At 39.1% G+C, this 16639-nt stretch overlaps 2 protein-coding genes across 4 annotated transcripts in view; both read left to right on the forward strand.

Moving 5' to 3' along the window:
• The window catches only part of nedd4a (NEDD4 E3 ubiquitin protein ligase a), a 37640-nt gene extending 33757 nt beyond the window's left edge, over positions 1–3883 (forward strand). For all 3 annotated transcript variants that reach the window (XM_050044490.1, XM_050044498.1, XM_050044506.1), the window contains one exon: positions 1152–3883. In XM_050044490.1, the coding sequence (XP_049900447.1) occupies positions 1152–1254 (103 nt within the window). In that variant the 3' untranslated portion in view covers positions 1255–3883. The remainder of the gene's footprint in view (positions 1–1151) is intronic.
• A 7785-nt stretch (positions 3884–11668) lies between these two features.
• The window catches only part of prtga (protogenin homolog a (Gallus gallus)), a 44354-nt gene continuing 39383 nt past the window's right edge, over positions 11669–16639 (forward strand). The window contains exons 1-2 of the mRNA XM_050040990.1: positions 11669–11825; positions 13295–13597. Coding sequence (XP_049896947.1) covers positions 11759–11825; positions 13295–13597 — 370 coding nt within the window. The 5' untranslated portion in view covers positions 11669–11758. The remainder of the gene's footprint in view (positions 11826–13294; positions 13598–16639) is intronic.

Genomic DNA, 16639 nt, shown 5'->3' on the forward strand with positions numbered 1-16639 from the left:
AAAGCCCTCTAGTGGCTGGATACAGTCATAGCTCTCACTCTGCAGCTTGAAAACTGAATGCAGTCATGTGACTCAGTGAGACGTCTCAGAATGTGAAGGAACAGTTCACCACAAAATCAGAATTACATATTTTTTCCTTCTTACTTGTACTGCTATTTATCAGTGTAGATTATTTTGGTATCAGTTGCTGAGTGTTGGAGATATCAGCCATAGAGGTGTCAGCCTTCTCTCCAGTACAATAGAACTAGACGGCACTTGTCTTGTGGCGCTCAAAGTACCAAAAAATACATTTGGAAAAACTCAACATCGGTGTCTCTTTTCAGAAATTATTACCCACTTACTGAAGATAATCCACAAACTCTGTTGTGAGCAGTTTCATGTAAGAACTATTTTCCTTCTACCCAACTACACCTGCCAACCGTATCACTGGGTAGAAGGAAGCGTGCATCTACTGCTAGCTCACCTAGCACCACTGAGCTAGCTAACATTACAGCTCAGCCTAAGAGGACACCATTAATGTTTAGATCTCAGGCTGTCACAAGCCTCTTGTCAGTGAGTAGATGCATGCTTCCTTCTGCGTAGGGATATATTTGGCGGGTGTAGTTTGGTAAAAAGAAAATAGTTCCTACATGAAACTGCTCACAACAATGTCTTGAGTAATCGGGTTATGATTTCTATTTGAGAGAAGGCAGACATCTCTACAGCCAATATCTCCAACACTCAGCAACTCACACCAAAACAAACTAAACTAATATATATCTCATTAGGTAAGAGGAATTTTGTACCTTTGATTTTGAGGTGAACTGTCCCTTTAAGGGAGAACTCCACTGATGTTACCTGTCAAAGAAAATATTCTAGTCACAGAGAATGCAAACGTTGAGATTGAGTTGCATTGTAGGAAGTGTTGGATGCAGGGTTTTTGGAGCTTGGCTCATACCAGGGACTTAAAGTCAGGTTATTTCTGCCTCTGCTGGACCACATTTGACCATTCCCTTGTTAATCTGTGGAAAGTCCCTCAGATTTTATGGAGGTACTGAATCGCTTGTCTGTCCCTTAAGAATTACAAATGACCCAACAGCAGCTGAAATTGGTTCCTGCAAATGTTTATTTTTTATTTCCCCTCTTTGTCTTTTCCCTTTCGCCTCGTAAAGCTTCAATCGACTGGACCTGCCTCCGTATGAGTCTTTTGAGGAGCTGAGGGAGAAACTTCACATCGCCATCGAGAATGCACAAGGCTTCGACGGGGTGGATTAGAGCTTGTGCTGTAACTGAGCTGTACTGATTATTACTGCATGATGTGGTCAAGAAGTTGATGAGAGACACAAGCTGTGCGTCAGATTCGGGTGTTAACCTGCCAGCTGTGTGACAGATGAAGGACAGTCACACAGCCCTCACTTTGGTCCTCTGTTGAGGCACACATGGAGAAAGGACTTTAAATCTGGAGTGACGGAGGTATTTAATCACTCGATGTGTTCTAAAGTTTACAAAGCAAAAATGCAAAGCTGTATACTGTATAACAAAAACATCTAACCTTAAAAAAACATTAGTTTCATTTGGGCTGAATTGCCTCGGATAAACTTTATGCTCAGATTCTCACATCAGGTACTTGTGAGATTTTGTCTTCACATTGTTGTTGATGGGGAATTAGTTTAGTTGTGCTTTTTTTTTTTTCTTCGGCAATTGCTTAACTTGTCCCTTCATCACATGTTAGTGCTGGAAAGAGTGGACCATGGGTCAGAATACTACTAGGCTATGTTATACACAAGGATAGCATCAACTCTTGACATTTAAATGAAAAAAGTACAGCTCACTCAGCCATGTTTCCTATCCCATACAATTCAATGTTTAAAGTAAAGTGAACATGAAATTCCTGTAAACATGACTTTGGCCCAACTGGAACAATATTACAAAGAAAATGTTGTCCAAAAGATTTAGGCAGCAAAGTGCCAGAGGTTATCAACATCAAAACCTTAAATATAAATTGGCAGTTCAACCTAAATAGAACAGATGTGAAGATATTTTTTTCTATCATTTAAATTCTATACATTATAATTACACATTTTTCATTCCATCACACTAGAATCACTGATGCAAATCCCAAACACATGCACCTCAGAAGCATTGGTAGCAGAAAATGTACAAGTTATATTCAAGTCTGAGCGACTACACTTAGAAAAGTGTATAATTTAATCATTTTAGTAGCGATGTACCAATACCAGGACCAGTAACAGGCTAAACTAATTATACAGTAGTTTGTATCCGACTACATGCAGTGTTAGATTGTGCTGAAATACTATGCATAATTGTACATATTGCATTACATTAATATACTGTACATGTAAAATCAACTTCTACAACACGATGAACCATTTATTGTTTAAACTGTTCACTTAAAGTTGTGAAATTAGCAGATAATGGTCATTGGTGCACCTCTGAATTAAAGGTCCAGTGTGTAAGATTTAGGGGGACATAGTGGCAGAGATGGACTATAGAATAATAAGTTTGTTTTCACTAGTTTAAAATCACCTGAAAAAAAGGTGAGCACATATGAGGTGCTAGGCTAGCAGCCCATCTCTGATATGCCAAACAGTGTTGGAAAAACACTGATTTTTAATGTGAAACTGTTATTCAGTGTTTTTTACCGGTTTAAATCACCCAGTCTGTTTGTTTGAGGGAGGAAGAGACCTCTGTGGATATTTCAGCTCAATGTAAAAACCTCCCAAACAATGAACACTGAAGGAAGTTCAGACGGAGTTCACGCTTGGCACAAGGGAGACATTTCAGCAAGTTGCAATTTGCAATCATCACCACTAGATGCCACTAAATCCTACACACAGTTCCTTTAATACATGATTTTCTTTGATGATCAGTACCCGCTCATACTGAAGTTCAACACTGACAGTTTGTATAAGAGGAATAAACAAACGTGCACGCTAATATCTCCCGGGCCAGTAGCTTACAGAAACATTATCCAACACACTGACCGTATCACACACTTTGCATAAAGTATGTTAGAAATCATGTTTCGTTGCCTTATGTCAATGAGTGATATCATTTTGTTTTCCTCAACTCATCATGGGTGTCTAATTGCAGCACAGTGCTCGATTTTTAAGAGTACAAATATAAAAGATTGTTTTCTTGGTTGTCAAAAATGTGTACAGTTTATTGTCTGTTTTCAAAATGAGTAATCACTTGTTTATACCTTTGTAGGAAAGTAACTGTACTTCAGCAGTAGATTTATCGTTTTCTGAATGGTAAAACATGTGTTTACACTACCTGCCATGTTTACAGGTCTATGATAAAAGAAGATATCGTGGTCGGTTCTTGTCTCTGACAACACAATTTTATACTTTATGCTTTTATAAAGTGAAGCACTTTGTTAATATCGATGAGTCTTACTTCTGAACTGTCTTTGCCAATCTGTCACCTGCAGACTGCTTAAATCGCTCTTTAAGAAAATGATCCTATGCTTCAAGTGCACATGTGTTTAAATGTTTACATGTGAACATTGCTGAAAATAAGCACATTCTCTTCTTTCACTTATATTTAAAGTTCAATACAGAGGCCTTCGTTTGTAATGTATTGTAGAATCTGATTGTTTATTAATGTTTTAATCTCTAAATGGAAGTACTGTTATATATCTATTGTCTATTGAATAATAATGAATAGATCAATACTTAATTTCTTATATATCAAATGTTCTTATTATACAATTTGATTATAACACCTGTAAGTGCATTACAACAACAAGGACATACATGCAACATATATACAGCAGTTTAAAGGGTGGAATGAACTGTAGCTGTTAATTCCCAATTTGATGACCTATAGCACACCAAATTAAATATAAATATATTTGAGAAATAAAGAAATATAAAAACAATTATCTGGTGTCTTTGTGTCTGACTTTACCACTTGTGCTTTTTTAGTCTTACTGCAGTTTCTCTCCACTGATTTGACAAACTTCTGCCGACTGTATGCAGTGATATCAACTTAAAATGTGTTCACGTAACTTTTAATGAGTTCTGCTTCTTTTTGCACAGAATGTTTTAACTCTGTGTATTCATTATTTATAAGCTGTATACACATTTTAAATGCATACAGTGGTTCCCAACTGGTGGATTGCAGGCACATTCTGAATGGACCGTAAGTGTCTTGTCAAGTTTGTAAGAAAAAAACAATTTATTTTTAAGTACAGTGAATTTCAAGCAGAGCTTTTATCATGAAGTGTCAGTTTCTGCTGTAGAGTGAGTGACTAACGGACAGCTACTTGACAGAGACAGAAAAACTAGCTCAAGGACATGGCCAAACACAAGTATGACACTGACTGTATCAAACTGTGTGGACCTCCAAGTGTGCATTTTCTGTTATTATTGTGGGTCTAATAACCGTCTGTCAAGATATTCTAAGACACTGGAAGACAACAAAGGCCCTGGAGTTGAAAGAATGGGTTAATGCAATGGTGGAAATAGCATCTTATGAGTGCATGTGCAGTAGGAAAAAAATGGTTGTCAAAAAAAAGGAGTATCTCCATGGGACCAGTTATGAACTCATATAAAAATGGAAGATAAGTCTACATAATTATGAGCTTGCTCTGTGATTATGTGATCCTGTAGAGAGATGTATGAGGACACACGTATGTGTGACGTGTTTTCATTTGTCAGTTTGTTTTCTTCTCTTTCCTCCTAGAGTTATTTGTTAATTTTTCTATATGTATTGGAGTCTGCCTCCATATTATAAAAAATGCGTGCCTTTTATTCTTGTATGCCCAGAAAATAATATTTGTATGCCATATACCGAAACATTCAAACCAATATAAACTTGAATTATAAAAAACAAAACAAAAAACAACTGTGGAATGTCAAACTAATGACTTACCAATATCCACTGGTTTATAACATGCAATAATGTAGTTGTAACCAGGTATAAATGTTTATGTATTTATCAATAGTATAACTCCTCCTGTGGCACCCATAAGTGGAAGCTATTATAAACAGTTTTAATACAGCTATGCCTCAATATGTGATGTTTTAATTGTTGGCTAATACTGTGCATTAATAAACACTTAAAAATGTACTTATCCCTGGGTACAACTAATGAAATTAATGAAATAACTGTTCATTAAATGTTGATGAATCCTTATACATGCTAAGTAGTGTTGCCCGGTTTACTTTTTCTTTACTTTACTTTTACTTTCTACTTTTCACACAACTATCACATAGAAAACCTGATCTACAGAACATTTAACTCAAGCACTCACAATTCACTTAAGTCATCCCACAATCTTACTTCTAACAGAAGTAGGACTGTTATTGGTTACATAACACAGTACAAGTGCTTTACAGAGAAGTTAAAGCATGAGAATATATAAAGGTGCAAAACATGTGACTCTCATCAGTTTGAAGCAACATGTAAAAAAACACACCACACTGGTCACCTGCAAAGAGCGGAGAAGCAGCAGTTGCGATGTATGAATGTGAATGTTATGTGAGAAAATCAGTGGAGGGACAACAGTTTTCCAACTTTGCAGTATCATATAATGGATGAGATTGGATGTTAGAAAAGTTGCCACACAGGACACACCTGTATTTTCTATTCTAATTTCTATGGAAAACATAAAATGACTTCTTTGTCCAGTAATGCATCGTATTTTAAATTTCAGAATCTAAAGACATCATAGAAAGTCTTTCACATTGCATTAGGTGGGAAATTCCTACTTTAATGATTCCCATACATAGGCACACTCCACCACATATATATAGCTTACTTTTTAGGCACCGGTATGTTGTACAAAGACTTTTGAGGACATCTCTTGGAGTGGGTATTTACTTTTTTCAAACTGAATTTAATTCTTTTACCCTTAAATCATTTAATTTTTATCCTTTAAGTTCTTAGTTTGAAGAAAGATCACACATCCAACTGTCTCAGATGCAGGTGCATTGGAAAATATTACTTGAGTCTGAGACAGAAAATCCCACACACTGCTCTTGCTGAGCTTCACAATTTATTAGTAACTCTTACATTTCCTTTTAACCCTTTAAATTCTTAAATTCAGTCCAGAGATGTTAGTTTGGGTGGAATTGTGTTGTACAGATGTAGGTGTTTGTAGTACTGATTTATTCCAGCTGGGGGTGATAAAGCACAATTTTATTCTCACTTAATGGCATCACCCAATTTCAAAACATTTAAACTTACATCCATCAAACAAAATTGGTTTGTTTAAAATCATATTGCAAAGGGTGACATTGAATTGTCTCTTTTTATTCTGCTTTATTATGTCCAACTGGTGTCTCCTACAGTATGGGGCTCTGATTCAGAGGCGGTGTTTAACAGGAGCATGTTTTAACTAGTTTATAATCACCTGAAAATAAGAATGGTTGTGATTTCACGAAGTCAGAATGAGCCGTTCATATCTACTTAGGGAGCAGGACCTCATGTACAGAGATCACCATTTGCTCTGCCATGTTTCTACAGCAGCTCAGAATGGACAAATAACTGGCTCTAGATAGGACCATTTGTGTTCTCCCGTCAGCCACTGTAGTTAGCAGCCCTCTAAACCACTTGGAGGACAGTCTGACTGTTTATCCCAAGTTAATTTAGCTACAGTCACATATGAGTGTGTGATCTTTCCTGTGTGCTTGTTGACCTACAGTACAGGGCACTGATTCAGAAGTGGCGTTTAACAGGAGCAGGGTCTGTGGAGAGGACTCATCGATATCTCTGTGGTCAGAGCCTTTTGTGTGACTCAGCTCAAAAGCCGCAGTTCTATGTTTTCCACAACCCCCCTGTTGTGGCACTAAAAGTCCCCTCCCCTCCACAGGGGTCAGTGGAAAGGTCGCACACCATTCAAGCTGGCCTTTTGGACACTTCTGGGGGTCAGTGGGGATGGTCATGTGTGGCAGCAGGAAGACACAGGCCTCGGCCAATGGCAGCAGGCCCTGGGAAATCTGGCTCCCCTCTACCCACAGCCTCACCAACATTCATAAGCTGATAATGACTTTTTCGTCCATTGATCCGGCCGCAGAGCTTGACCAGAGTTCACATGCAGGCTGGCCATCACTCCACCCACAAACTGTGCCATATTGGCAGGTGCCGAAACTGAATTCTTGATTAATTAAACACCCTGGGGAGAGCATCGCTGACCATGAATGAGGCCAGGTTCTCACTTTCTCACGTTATGTAAGAGGAGCTCATGATCTGCACCGAGGCTGAGGACTGTTATTGGTTACATAACACAGTACAAGTGCTTTACAGAGAAATGTAATGAGCTAATAGATTATTAAGTGTGTGTAAGAAGTTATTGTGGCAGATATCATCTTAATGTGCTGGAAGAGGGCTTTTTTTATTAACTGGATAATATCTTGAAGCTATTCCTGGAATTAATGTGGATTTTTTTTTTAACCTGTAACTATTAGATTTACATTTATATTAATATCTTTTACACATATGAAAAAACATGGAGGACACTTGGAACAGATTTGTTTTTTTAGCACTATTTTTTTAATTAAAATTTTACATATTTTCCACACATACAAATTCACATACTTCACGTGTGTAACAAATAAAATAAAATAAAATAAAATACATTAAAATAAAACAAAAGACACCTCAAATAAGAAAAGCTATGCAAAACAAAACAGCAACATCATAGAAACACTCAGCAACACACAGCAATTTCAAAGTGACTGTGTCTGTCCCATTCTCCTGCCCTTCATCTGGTTACATAACTGTCCACAATACAATACAAGATGCTTTCATCTTCACCTATACATGTTATGAAGGTACATCCATTTTTCTCCATGATAAAGCTGCTGTCAGTGGTGTAATGGTACTTCATGAAGTGGGTGTACTGCTACGTAGAGTGGGAGGTTACCAAGGAGGAAGTGGGTTCACTCTTCTTTATATTCCAGTAGCTTTTTGTTGATGGGTGGATATACTGTAAACATGTCGAAAAAAAGGTGGGTATACCCCGTACACCTGCATATACCCCCTATTGCACCTCTGTCTGCTCTCATCCTCCTGCCTGCAGAAGCCTAAATTCAATTAACTATTCTGAGTTAATAGTGAAGTTATTTGGATAAATACCCAGTATATACATATCTTTGCTACTCCAACAATCTCAGATAACAGATCTGTTTTCAGGTAACTTGTCATCTAACTAAGTTACACCTGAGTTAGTAGATCAATTTCTGCCTCTGTTTCAAATTCAGGAAAAAGCCTTCACACCAGTTGAGAAGAAAGTGAAGAAATTGCAATGGTGGCAATGATTTCTTTCTCCCTTTCAAAACTTTACCGTTTAAAGAAGCACAGGAATACAACAAACATAAATTTATAAGCACTTGTTCAACTATGCACCCATACAAATATTATACTGATAGACACACATGGTAGTTCCCTCAATAAAGGATCATTAATCATCTCATGAGTTTACAAGTGCAATATATTTCCAGAATTGCTTGAATTGATCAACCCGTGGATTGAGTGAAAGAGTCTCCATACTTTCATACTTTAAACATTTATCACAATATCTATTCAGTCAGTCTTTGTTTGAAGTTCAGTCTGTAACCATTCTTGTGTTACATCTGTCTTGCAATTTCTTCCCATTTTTATTTCCTGTTTACTGACTTTGTTTTGGGTAAACAAACACCTGACTATAATTTACTTCATTGCAGCAGTTCAACCCTTTAAACATGGGAGCCTTCATATTTTGAAATGTCTTTCCCCAGCACACAAAGAGCATTTTAATGTACTGTGAACATATATTGTAAAAGCCTTTGCAGCAGTGACCCATTTAATCAGCAGCAGTAATATTTCTGTTGCATTTGTGAGCATAAGTCTTCAGTGAAGTGCAGTTTTCTGGACTGAATCAGCACTGAGTGTGTTTTTCTGACTGACTGGTCATCACAGCTGGGCTGCGGTCCTGCTGCTGAATAAAGGTTCACAGAAGGAGGAGGGGAGGACCGTGGGAGGACCGTGGGAGGAAGGGGGTTTGATCTCTCTGCACAATAAGTGATGGACATTGGATCAATATCGACATTGACACAGCAGCTGTCCTGCTCCTATCAATGCTTCCTCTTAATTGCAGGGACCCAGTTTTAAAGGACAAACTCATTTCCATTAACATTTTTTTTTCCAGTCTGCAGAGACCATTTGGTGTGCAGTTGGTCTCTGATACTGAGTGATCTGCTCTCATCAATACAGCTTCAATTGTATTGATAAGGGGGAGGGAAAAGGTGCCGGTGGAGCAAGTGAGACCACAATATCAGTGCGGAACTGCCATTGTTACAAAATATACAAAACATTCATCATGAGTCAGTCAGTTTTTGTGTGTGTTAGAAAAACAGTGATCTGATCTTAAAGTTATTGATACAAAGCATTAAGTATTAATATATTTTCCTCATGAATGACAGAAGGCTCAAATCAATGCAATACATAAAACACATAATCAAAAATCAACTTCTGATTTTAGCTGATTTAGGATGTGTTAAAAGATGTTAATGTATACAAGAAAACTATTTTACTACATCCTTGTGCACTTTCAAATACACACACAATTACACCCTGTACTTTTTTCATCCATCAGATGGGACCTGAGCTGCTGTTAGAGACCTCAGGACGTGCAGCAGCTCTCATCTAACTGCCTAAACTGCTGTTAGTCATTTAGTAGCTGGGTGACCCCTAAACATGATGGGAATCTTTTTCTAGCAGGCTAAAAGGTAACCTCAGTATTTTTTTAGCGTAGACCTTATTTTCCCTTTTTTTTGTTTGTTTAAGTGAATAATGAGAACAACAATTTTGGAATCTGTCCAGTATTTAGTAGGAGCACTACAGCCAACAGTGGGGAAGCAGGCTGCAAGTGTAATGTTAACATTCAATTGTGTATGTCAGTTAACGTCCACTAAAAGTGTTTTTGCCACTGACAGGCTCAGGTTAATATTCTTAGTGTCCGACAACATTATGGAAAGGATCCCTACAGAGATAGACCATTTTGTTAAGGATTAAGATTCTTTTTTTAACCAGAAAGAGGCCCAAAATTTCTGTTGCAAAACCCACCAGACTCCGTTTACAAATGTTATAATTACACTATTGCAAAACACACTTCATTCAAAGCCGACACACACAAAATAAAACTCACTGCTTCATCTTTCAACTGTTCCAACAACCACCAGTTCTGGTTTGGTTGAAATAAATCCTTAATTCACCCAGTGAGATGTAAAAATATGCTGCCTCTGTACACGCTCTGGTGAATCTAGCAATGGCGATTTTGGGGCTTTTTCTGGTTAAACAAAAAGGATCTGACTCTTTAACAAAAGGTCTATCTCTGTAAGGATCGTTTCCATAAAGCTGTCAGTTAGTATGACAATCTGAGCCTGTCAGTGGCAAGAACAAACACTTTCAGTGGACATACATTGACGATGTTCATTTGCCCCGAGTGGTTACATTGCAGCCTGTATCTCTCTCAATACTGGACCAGTTTAAAGAAGTTGTCGTTCCCATTAGTCACTGAGATGCAAAAACATGGGAAAATAATCGTCTAAGTTGAAAAATACCAGGTGTCCCTTTCATCTGATCATGGACAAGCACACTTTACCCCTCTAGTTTTACAGGGATATATTTTACTTTTTACTCCACGACGTTTATCTGACAGCTGTAGCTACAAGTAATTTTGCACGTTAACATACTTGCATTCCATTCCATATGAGATACGTTTATAAAATCAGACATATTTTGCTAAAAGTATCATGAAGACATCAGACTAACAAACTGACTTTGGATAAATACCACATGCAACCCACTTTAAAAACATCTGAACTATCCCTTATCTACATGTAGTTAAATTATTAGTTTAAATACAATGTGCAGTAGTTGGGTGGAAGTTAACTACATCTAAATCTCAGTAGCTTTTTCCGTAATTGACGACTTTGGGTCATGTAATTTATTAAGTTAATCACAAACTACATATTTGAAGTATTCTCATGACGTTTTTTTGCCAGACAGTATGACACAACACCACAGCTCATTTAATGACAATCACCTGCTAACTGACTAAAATCACCTTTGATCTGTGTCCAAGATGTCTACAATGGATGGATTTCCCTAGAAGTTTAGCATTTTCTTGATTCCACCCCAACATTTGCTCCCTATCCTCTCCTTGATACACACCCTCAGGCTGCCTAGGTGAGGACTGGCTCGCCCTGGCCCCTAAACCAAACACACCTACAGTTTACTCAGTGTCAGTTCAGTTGCACCTCCATGTAACGATATGAGATTCCAGACTCAGATAGTGATCATTTCCTGTGATGTAGTTTGGATGTTACTGAACTACTTTTTGAAACTAGATTTACTTTGAAAAGCTAAAATGTTTTGACAGTTAAGATGTAGTTTATTTGCATTGTGAAGCAGCTGGTAGGATGGTAATCTACAGTTTGCAAATGAAAGTGCAGATTCTCCAACACTGCAAACAGGTAACCCTGCAGCCTCACAGTTGGATCATGTGTGACTGCAGAGGTGGATCCACAGAGTTTCAGAGGTCTGATGTGAACTGTGCCCTCTGTGACCTACACCTAACGCTAGGTGGCGCTGGACTAAAAGCTTCACCCACACCCACAGACTTGATTAATTGACTGATGTCCATCCCAGAGGAGGAAACTCCACTCCTGCAGCTCCCAGCGCGGGTCCTCCTCCTCAGTAGCAGCTCAGTTCATGTGGAGGAAACAACTATGAGAGAGGAGCTAGCATGCACAGACAATTAATGTAAATGGCGCCTGTCAAAGGGAAATTATATCAGCGGCTGCTGTTCTGTGTGGTTTTTCTTCCAATCTCAGGTAAGAAGCGTTTTCATTTATGTTCTGTGAGCGCGTTTAAACTTAAGGAGGCTGTGATGAAGTATTTAGTTACGGTGTGACTCTGTGAAGCAGGATCATCCGATTACAGAGCTGAAATGAGAGATCAGCAGTGTCAGTCCAACAGAGAACTATCTGCTTATACAAAATCAATCATCTCAAACTAAGAGCTGGTGTTGGTGATATATGGCGCAGCAAAGGCGCATACTGGAGCCATGCGTTATGAATGAATGTGATCTGAGAGATTCTGCAGGTTGTGTTCTTGCTTTGAATGGGAGGTAAAGAACCCCTAATGAGGAACTATAACATTTAAGGAAAGGCTCAGTGTCTCTGTTTGGTCCACTAAGGTCACATAGATGAAACAGTACAGTAAGGTCATACTGAGAGTTCAGTAATGGGTTTCTGTGTAAACTAAAGGGACATATGGATCGACTGTCTCACCTTCAGCTGGTGACTTGGAGAGATACGATGTGATCACTGAACACAGGGGCGTAGGTTAAGTTTCAACATTGTGGGGACACATGAGAAAGGAGGTTTGGGGGTCCTCAGCCAGAGAATTTTGAGCATCTCACACGTAATTTCGTGCATTCTGGTGATGTTTCTGCAACAAGTTGAGCTTTTTCGTGCCAATTTATGGTGTAAAGGTCTTTAATCTTGTCAAAATAAAAGTCCTCTGCTACTTTTATGTTTTTATAGGGAAGGACAAATGCACATGTCCTAAACCCAGCTGGCCACCGGTGTTATAGACCTTGATGTTTGGTTTAATTTGGTTTGTGATGTCAGGTGACTAAATTCAAAGTCTAATGCCGATGTAAATTTGATGTAGAATACTGACGACAGATGATGTTTATATTTTGTTGGTTTTAAATTGTGTTGTTAAGTAACCAAAATCCAGCATCTTCCAGTTGTCTCATGCCAACGTCATCCTGATGTAGAATAATGACATTTAGTCGTAAGATAATGGAGATCGAAACCCAACATCATAATGTTAACGTCTACGCAACCTCATCCATCATTCGGCATTTAAAATAACCCAATTTTCATTACAACCAAAATTTGACGTCTGTCCTAGATAAGAGTCCAACATCTTTCTGACATCATATTGATATTGGTGCTGGGAAATATTGAGGGGGACATGTCCCCTAGCGTCCCCACTCATAATCTAGACCTGTGCCTCCAAGCCTTTCAAACATGATATTTCATCTTGATAGGCATTTTAATAAGTGTCACACTTGTATCTATCTGAGAATATAATCAATGATACCCATTCAGAGGATACTGAGCAGCAGCCTCCAGTAATCATGGTCGCTGACTCCAGAGGCCAGTAGTTAGATCACAGCGTAATGCTTTAAATGTTCTACTGGACGTCTGTTAGTGCCCTGACAGAAGGCCCCATGCTGATCACCACCTTCACTCCTCACATGCTTTTCTTTTCTCTTCTCTTCTTGCAGGTGTTTTATGTTTTAGTGAGTTATTTTTCATCAAGGAGCCCCATGATGTCACTGTCATGCGGAAAGAAGCCGTTATTTTGGACTGTCAGGCGCATGGAGAGTCACCCATTGACGTCCGATGGCTCAAGAACGGAGTAAAAGTGGTGGAGAACGAGCGGGTGTACCTGCTCTCCAATGGATCCCTTTATATTTCAGAGGTGGAGAGCAGAAGAGGAGACAAATCAGATGAAGGGCTCTATCAGTGCCTTGCTCAGAACAAGTATGGCGCAATCCTGAGCCAGAAAGCCCGTCTTACAATCGCAAGTGAGTATCATGCTGCAGTCACATTGGAAACATGATGGTGTTGAGAACTTGAGATGGGATGTAGGTGATGGAAAACTCTTATCATGTTGTATTCTGGCTGTTTGCCAACAGCAATCAGTGGTTGAGATTCAGATCTCCCTGCATGAATCATTCAAGAAGATTTGTTACCGTTTATTTTATTTATTTGTTTCTTTGCTGCTTGGTGTTGCATTCAAGGCAGCTTTGGTGGTAGCAGTGCAGGAAGAGGGACAAAGTCTTCAAAGTTAGAACCCAAAAAAGATTCTGATTGGAAGGAAAATATGCCCCATTGGTGTGTTAATGAAGGAGCAGCAGATCTGAAAGGTTAGGAGCTATCCAGGATACCGGCTCTCCAATGCTAAAGAGCAGATGACCCCTATTCACAGGCTGTGGCTTTCATGTTATTGCACCCTGATTGCTTGAGGAATTGTTCTTTTGGAATGCTTTCTCCTCCAGCGCTGCGCGAGTTGGCCTCGTATTTTAAGGGGGGAGTAGAGAAGCTTCAGGCAGAGTTGGTCTTTTGGGACCTTATATCCCCTCCTCCCACACCACAGGCCATGCATCTTGCTGACCACTTTTGTACAATGTGTGTTAACCCTTTTACCCCACCTGCAATGCGTTCCCATCTGTACTGAAATATGCATTTTTAACAATGCTGAAATTGTATTATTTTATTGACTTTAATGAGTGATCCTGATTTGTAGAGAATCCAAGTAGTGTGGAAACATTATTGTTGAGTAGGCAAAGATTAACTTTGATGGTTTTCTTAAACAAATAAAAAAGTAATAGAAAAGTCTGTGGTCATGTAAAAAAGCTTTCCTCCAGGATCAGTTTAGATCACCTCTGGATGGAAATTAATAGGAGCTTGATAACATTGCCACATTGCCAGCACTTTTGGAATAATCGTTAAAGAGCTCTGGTTTAAAGGTCTAGTGTGTAGGATTTAGTGGCATCTAGCGGTGAAGTTGCAGATTGCAAGCAGCTGAAATGTCTCTCGTGTGCCAATCGTATAGGAGAACTATAGTGGGTGAAACAAAAATGTGAAAATGCGGATGGCTACAGCAAGTGTTTGGTTTGTCTGTTCTGGGCTACTGTAGAAACATGGCGGTGCAACATAGCTGCCTCGGGTCCTGAGGAACACTGTTTAGCCTTGCTTTCAGTTTTTCCCAGTGGCCACTCGTGGTATTGCAGTGGAAGATATCTCCTGCGGCCCAAAAAGCATTTTCCCAATATGCAAACTGTTGACACCTCAAACTGCAAATAAGATGAATTATGACTCCTTCCATTATGCATTTTTTATCTATGAAGGTTTCACATTTGTTAAGCTTTCCTCAAGTTGGGTAAAGTGATTTAAAATCCATGACGTCATCACAATGTTAAGTCTATGAGCTGAGCGGGAACTTGCAGGTCAGGCCAGCAGGAGAAACACTACTGCGAAATGTGCACATACTGCGGAAGTAAAAAAAATTCTGCCGTATGCACCAGTTGAGCAATTCCAAGAAACTATATATAGTTCATTAATTAATTGAGTGTTTTACCTGCTTTATAGTCTGAAGTTAAGAGGTGATAAAAGCTGCCTGTTAGCTTCACCAGTTTGTTTTAAACTGGGACTTAGACCTGCTCGAGGGTCTATCTGGAAGCTCATAAAGTTTGCACATACCTGAGAAATGCTCAGTTGAAGGACAGAGAGGCAGCAGTGGGGGTTGTTGCGAGTGGTGTGCCCACACACATACGCACACACACACAAATGTGAATTGCCGTTTCCCAGTACCACAGCCTTACCCTGAGTGTCTAAATGACCAAACTTTATTGCAGGTCTCACCAGGTCAGTGTGGGCTGGAGGCTTTGCTCACAATTGTTTTCTGCCTCACTACTCTGGTGAAAGAGTGAAAAGCTTTTCACTCTGACCGTTTTTGTCCACATTGCCCCCCTGCGCTCGCTAAAGAAAAAGGTTTCTCTGGGGGCCATTGTTTGTCCTGATATCAGCGGACAGAACAGCTGGACCTGTCCACCACTGAAAGGCTAATTACATTAATTGTAAAAGTTTAAACATCACAGATTGAGTTTGAGTTACATGTTGACTGAAAAGTCAGGGTGGCAGTTCTCATTAAACAGCATGGCTTTCTTCTATGACCTGCCTGTTGCATTAGACGTGTGCTCAGAGATTTTATGGTCATTTGTAAAGTGACATGTTTATTATAAACATTTTGATCCAAGCGTCCTGAGGTCTTTTTACATGCTGAAAAATGGATAGTGTAACATGTGGGGAGCCTTCTCTCTCTCAGATATCTCTATGTATCAGTCATGCTACATTTCCTTTCCTATAACTCACATCCTCATAAGATGTGGTGAGACTGACAATGTTTTATGTGAAGGAATGACACCTCTGTTGATCTTTTTAATCCCACGCTCATATGTGGAAGCTGTGGACCTGCCAGTTGTTCTTGAAGGAATGTAATGATAATGGAGGGTAACTTTAAACACTGGGTTTGCTAAAGCACAAAGGTGAGAAGGGATTTGGGCTTGATGAAAAGGAATGTGACACATGAGCCTCACCATGTGACTTTTGTCAATAGACTTCAGATTGATGGGGATTTCAGAAGAGAGATTGCCTCCTGAGATAGCTCCTTTTTTTGGCTTCTTGTGCCATGTGGTCGCAAGTAAATAAGGCATGAAAAAGAAAGGCTTCTCATCAACTGTTACAGGCCAAATTTTTCTGGATAGTTTCAGACATGTTGATAGTTTCGGAAATTATTTACCAGTCTGTAATGATCATTGATGCCAGCATATGACAGAGCCTAAGCATGACGATACAAACTGGGTAAAAACCAGGCCTGTTACCATGACTACCTATGGTGGATGATATATTGTCCCAGAAATAACTGCGAGAAACATAATACTGTCATTTTGAGACCATTTTATGCCACTGACATCATGATAACACCGCCCCAATCACCCCTATTTCCCTACTCACACTGCTATTTGATACATACAGACATGTACAAATACACAACCATACACACA

The sequence above is a fragment of the Epinephelus moara genome, chromosome 1, assembly GCF_006386435.1.
Source record: "Epinephelus moara isolate mb chromosome 1, YSFRI_EMoa_1.0, whole genome shotgun sequence".
NCBI classification, from domain to species: domain Eukaryota; kingdom Metazoa; phylum Chordata; class Actinopteri; order Perciformes; family Serranidae; genus Epinephelus; species Epinephelus moara.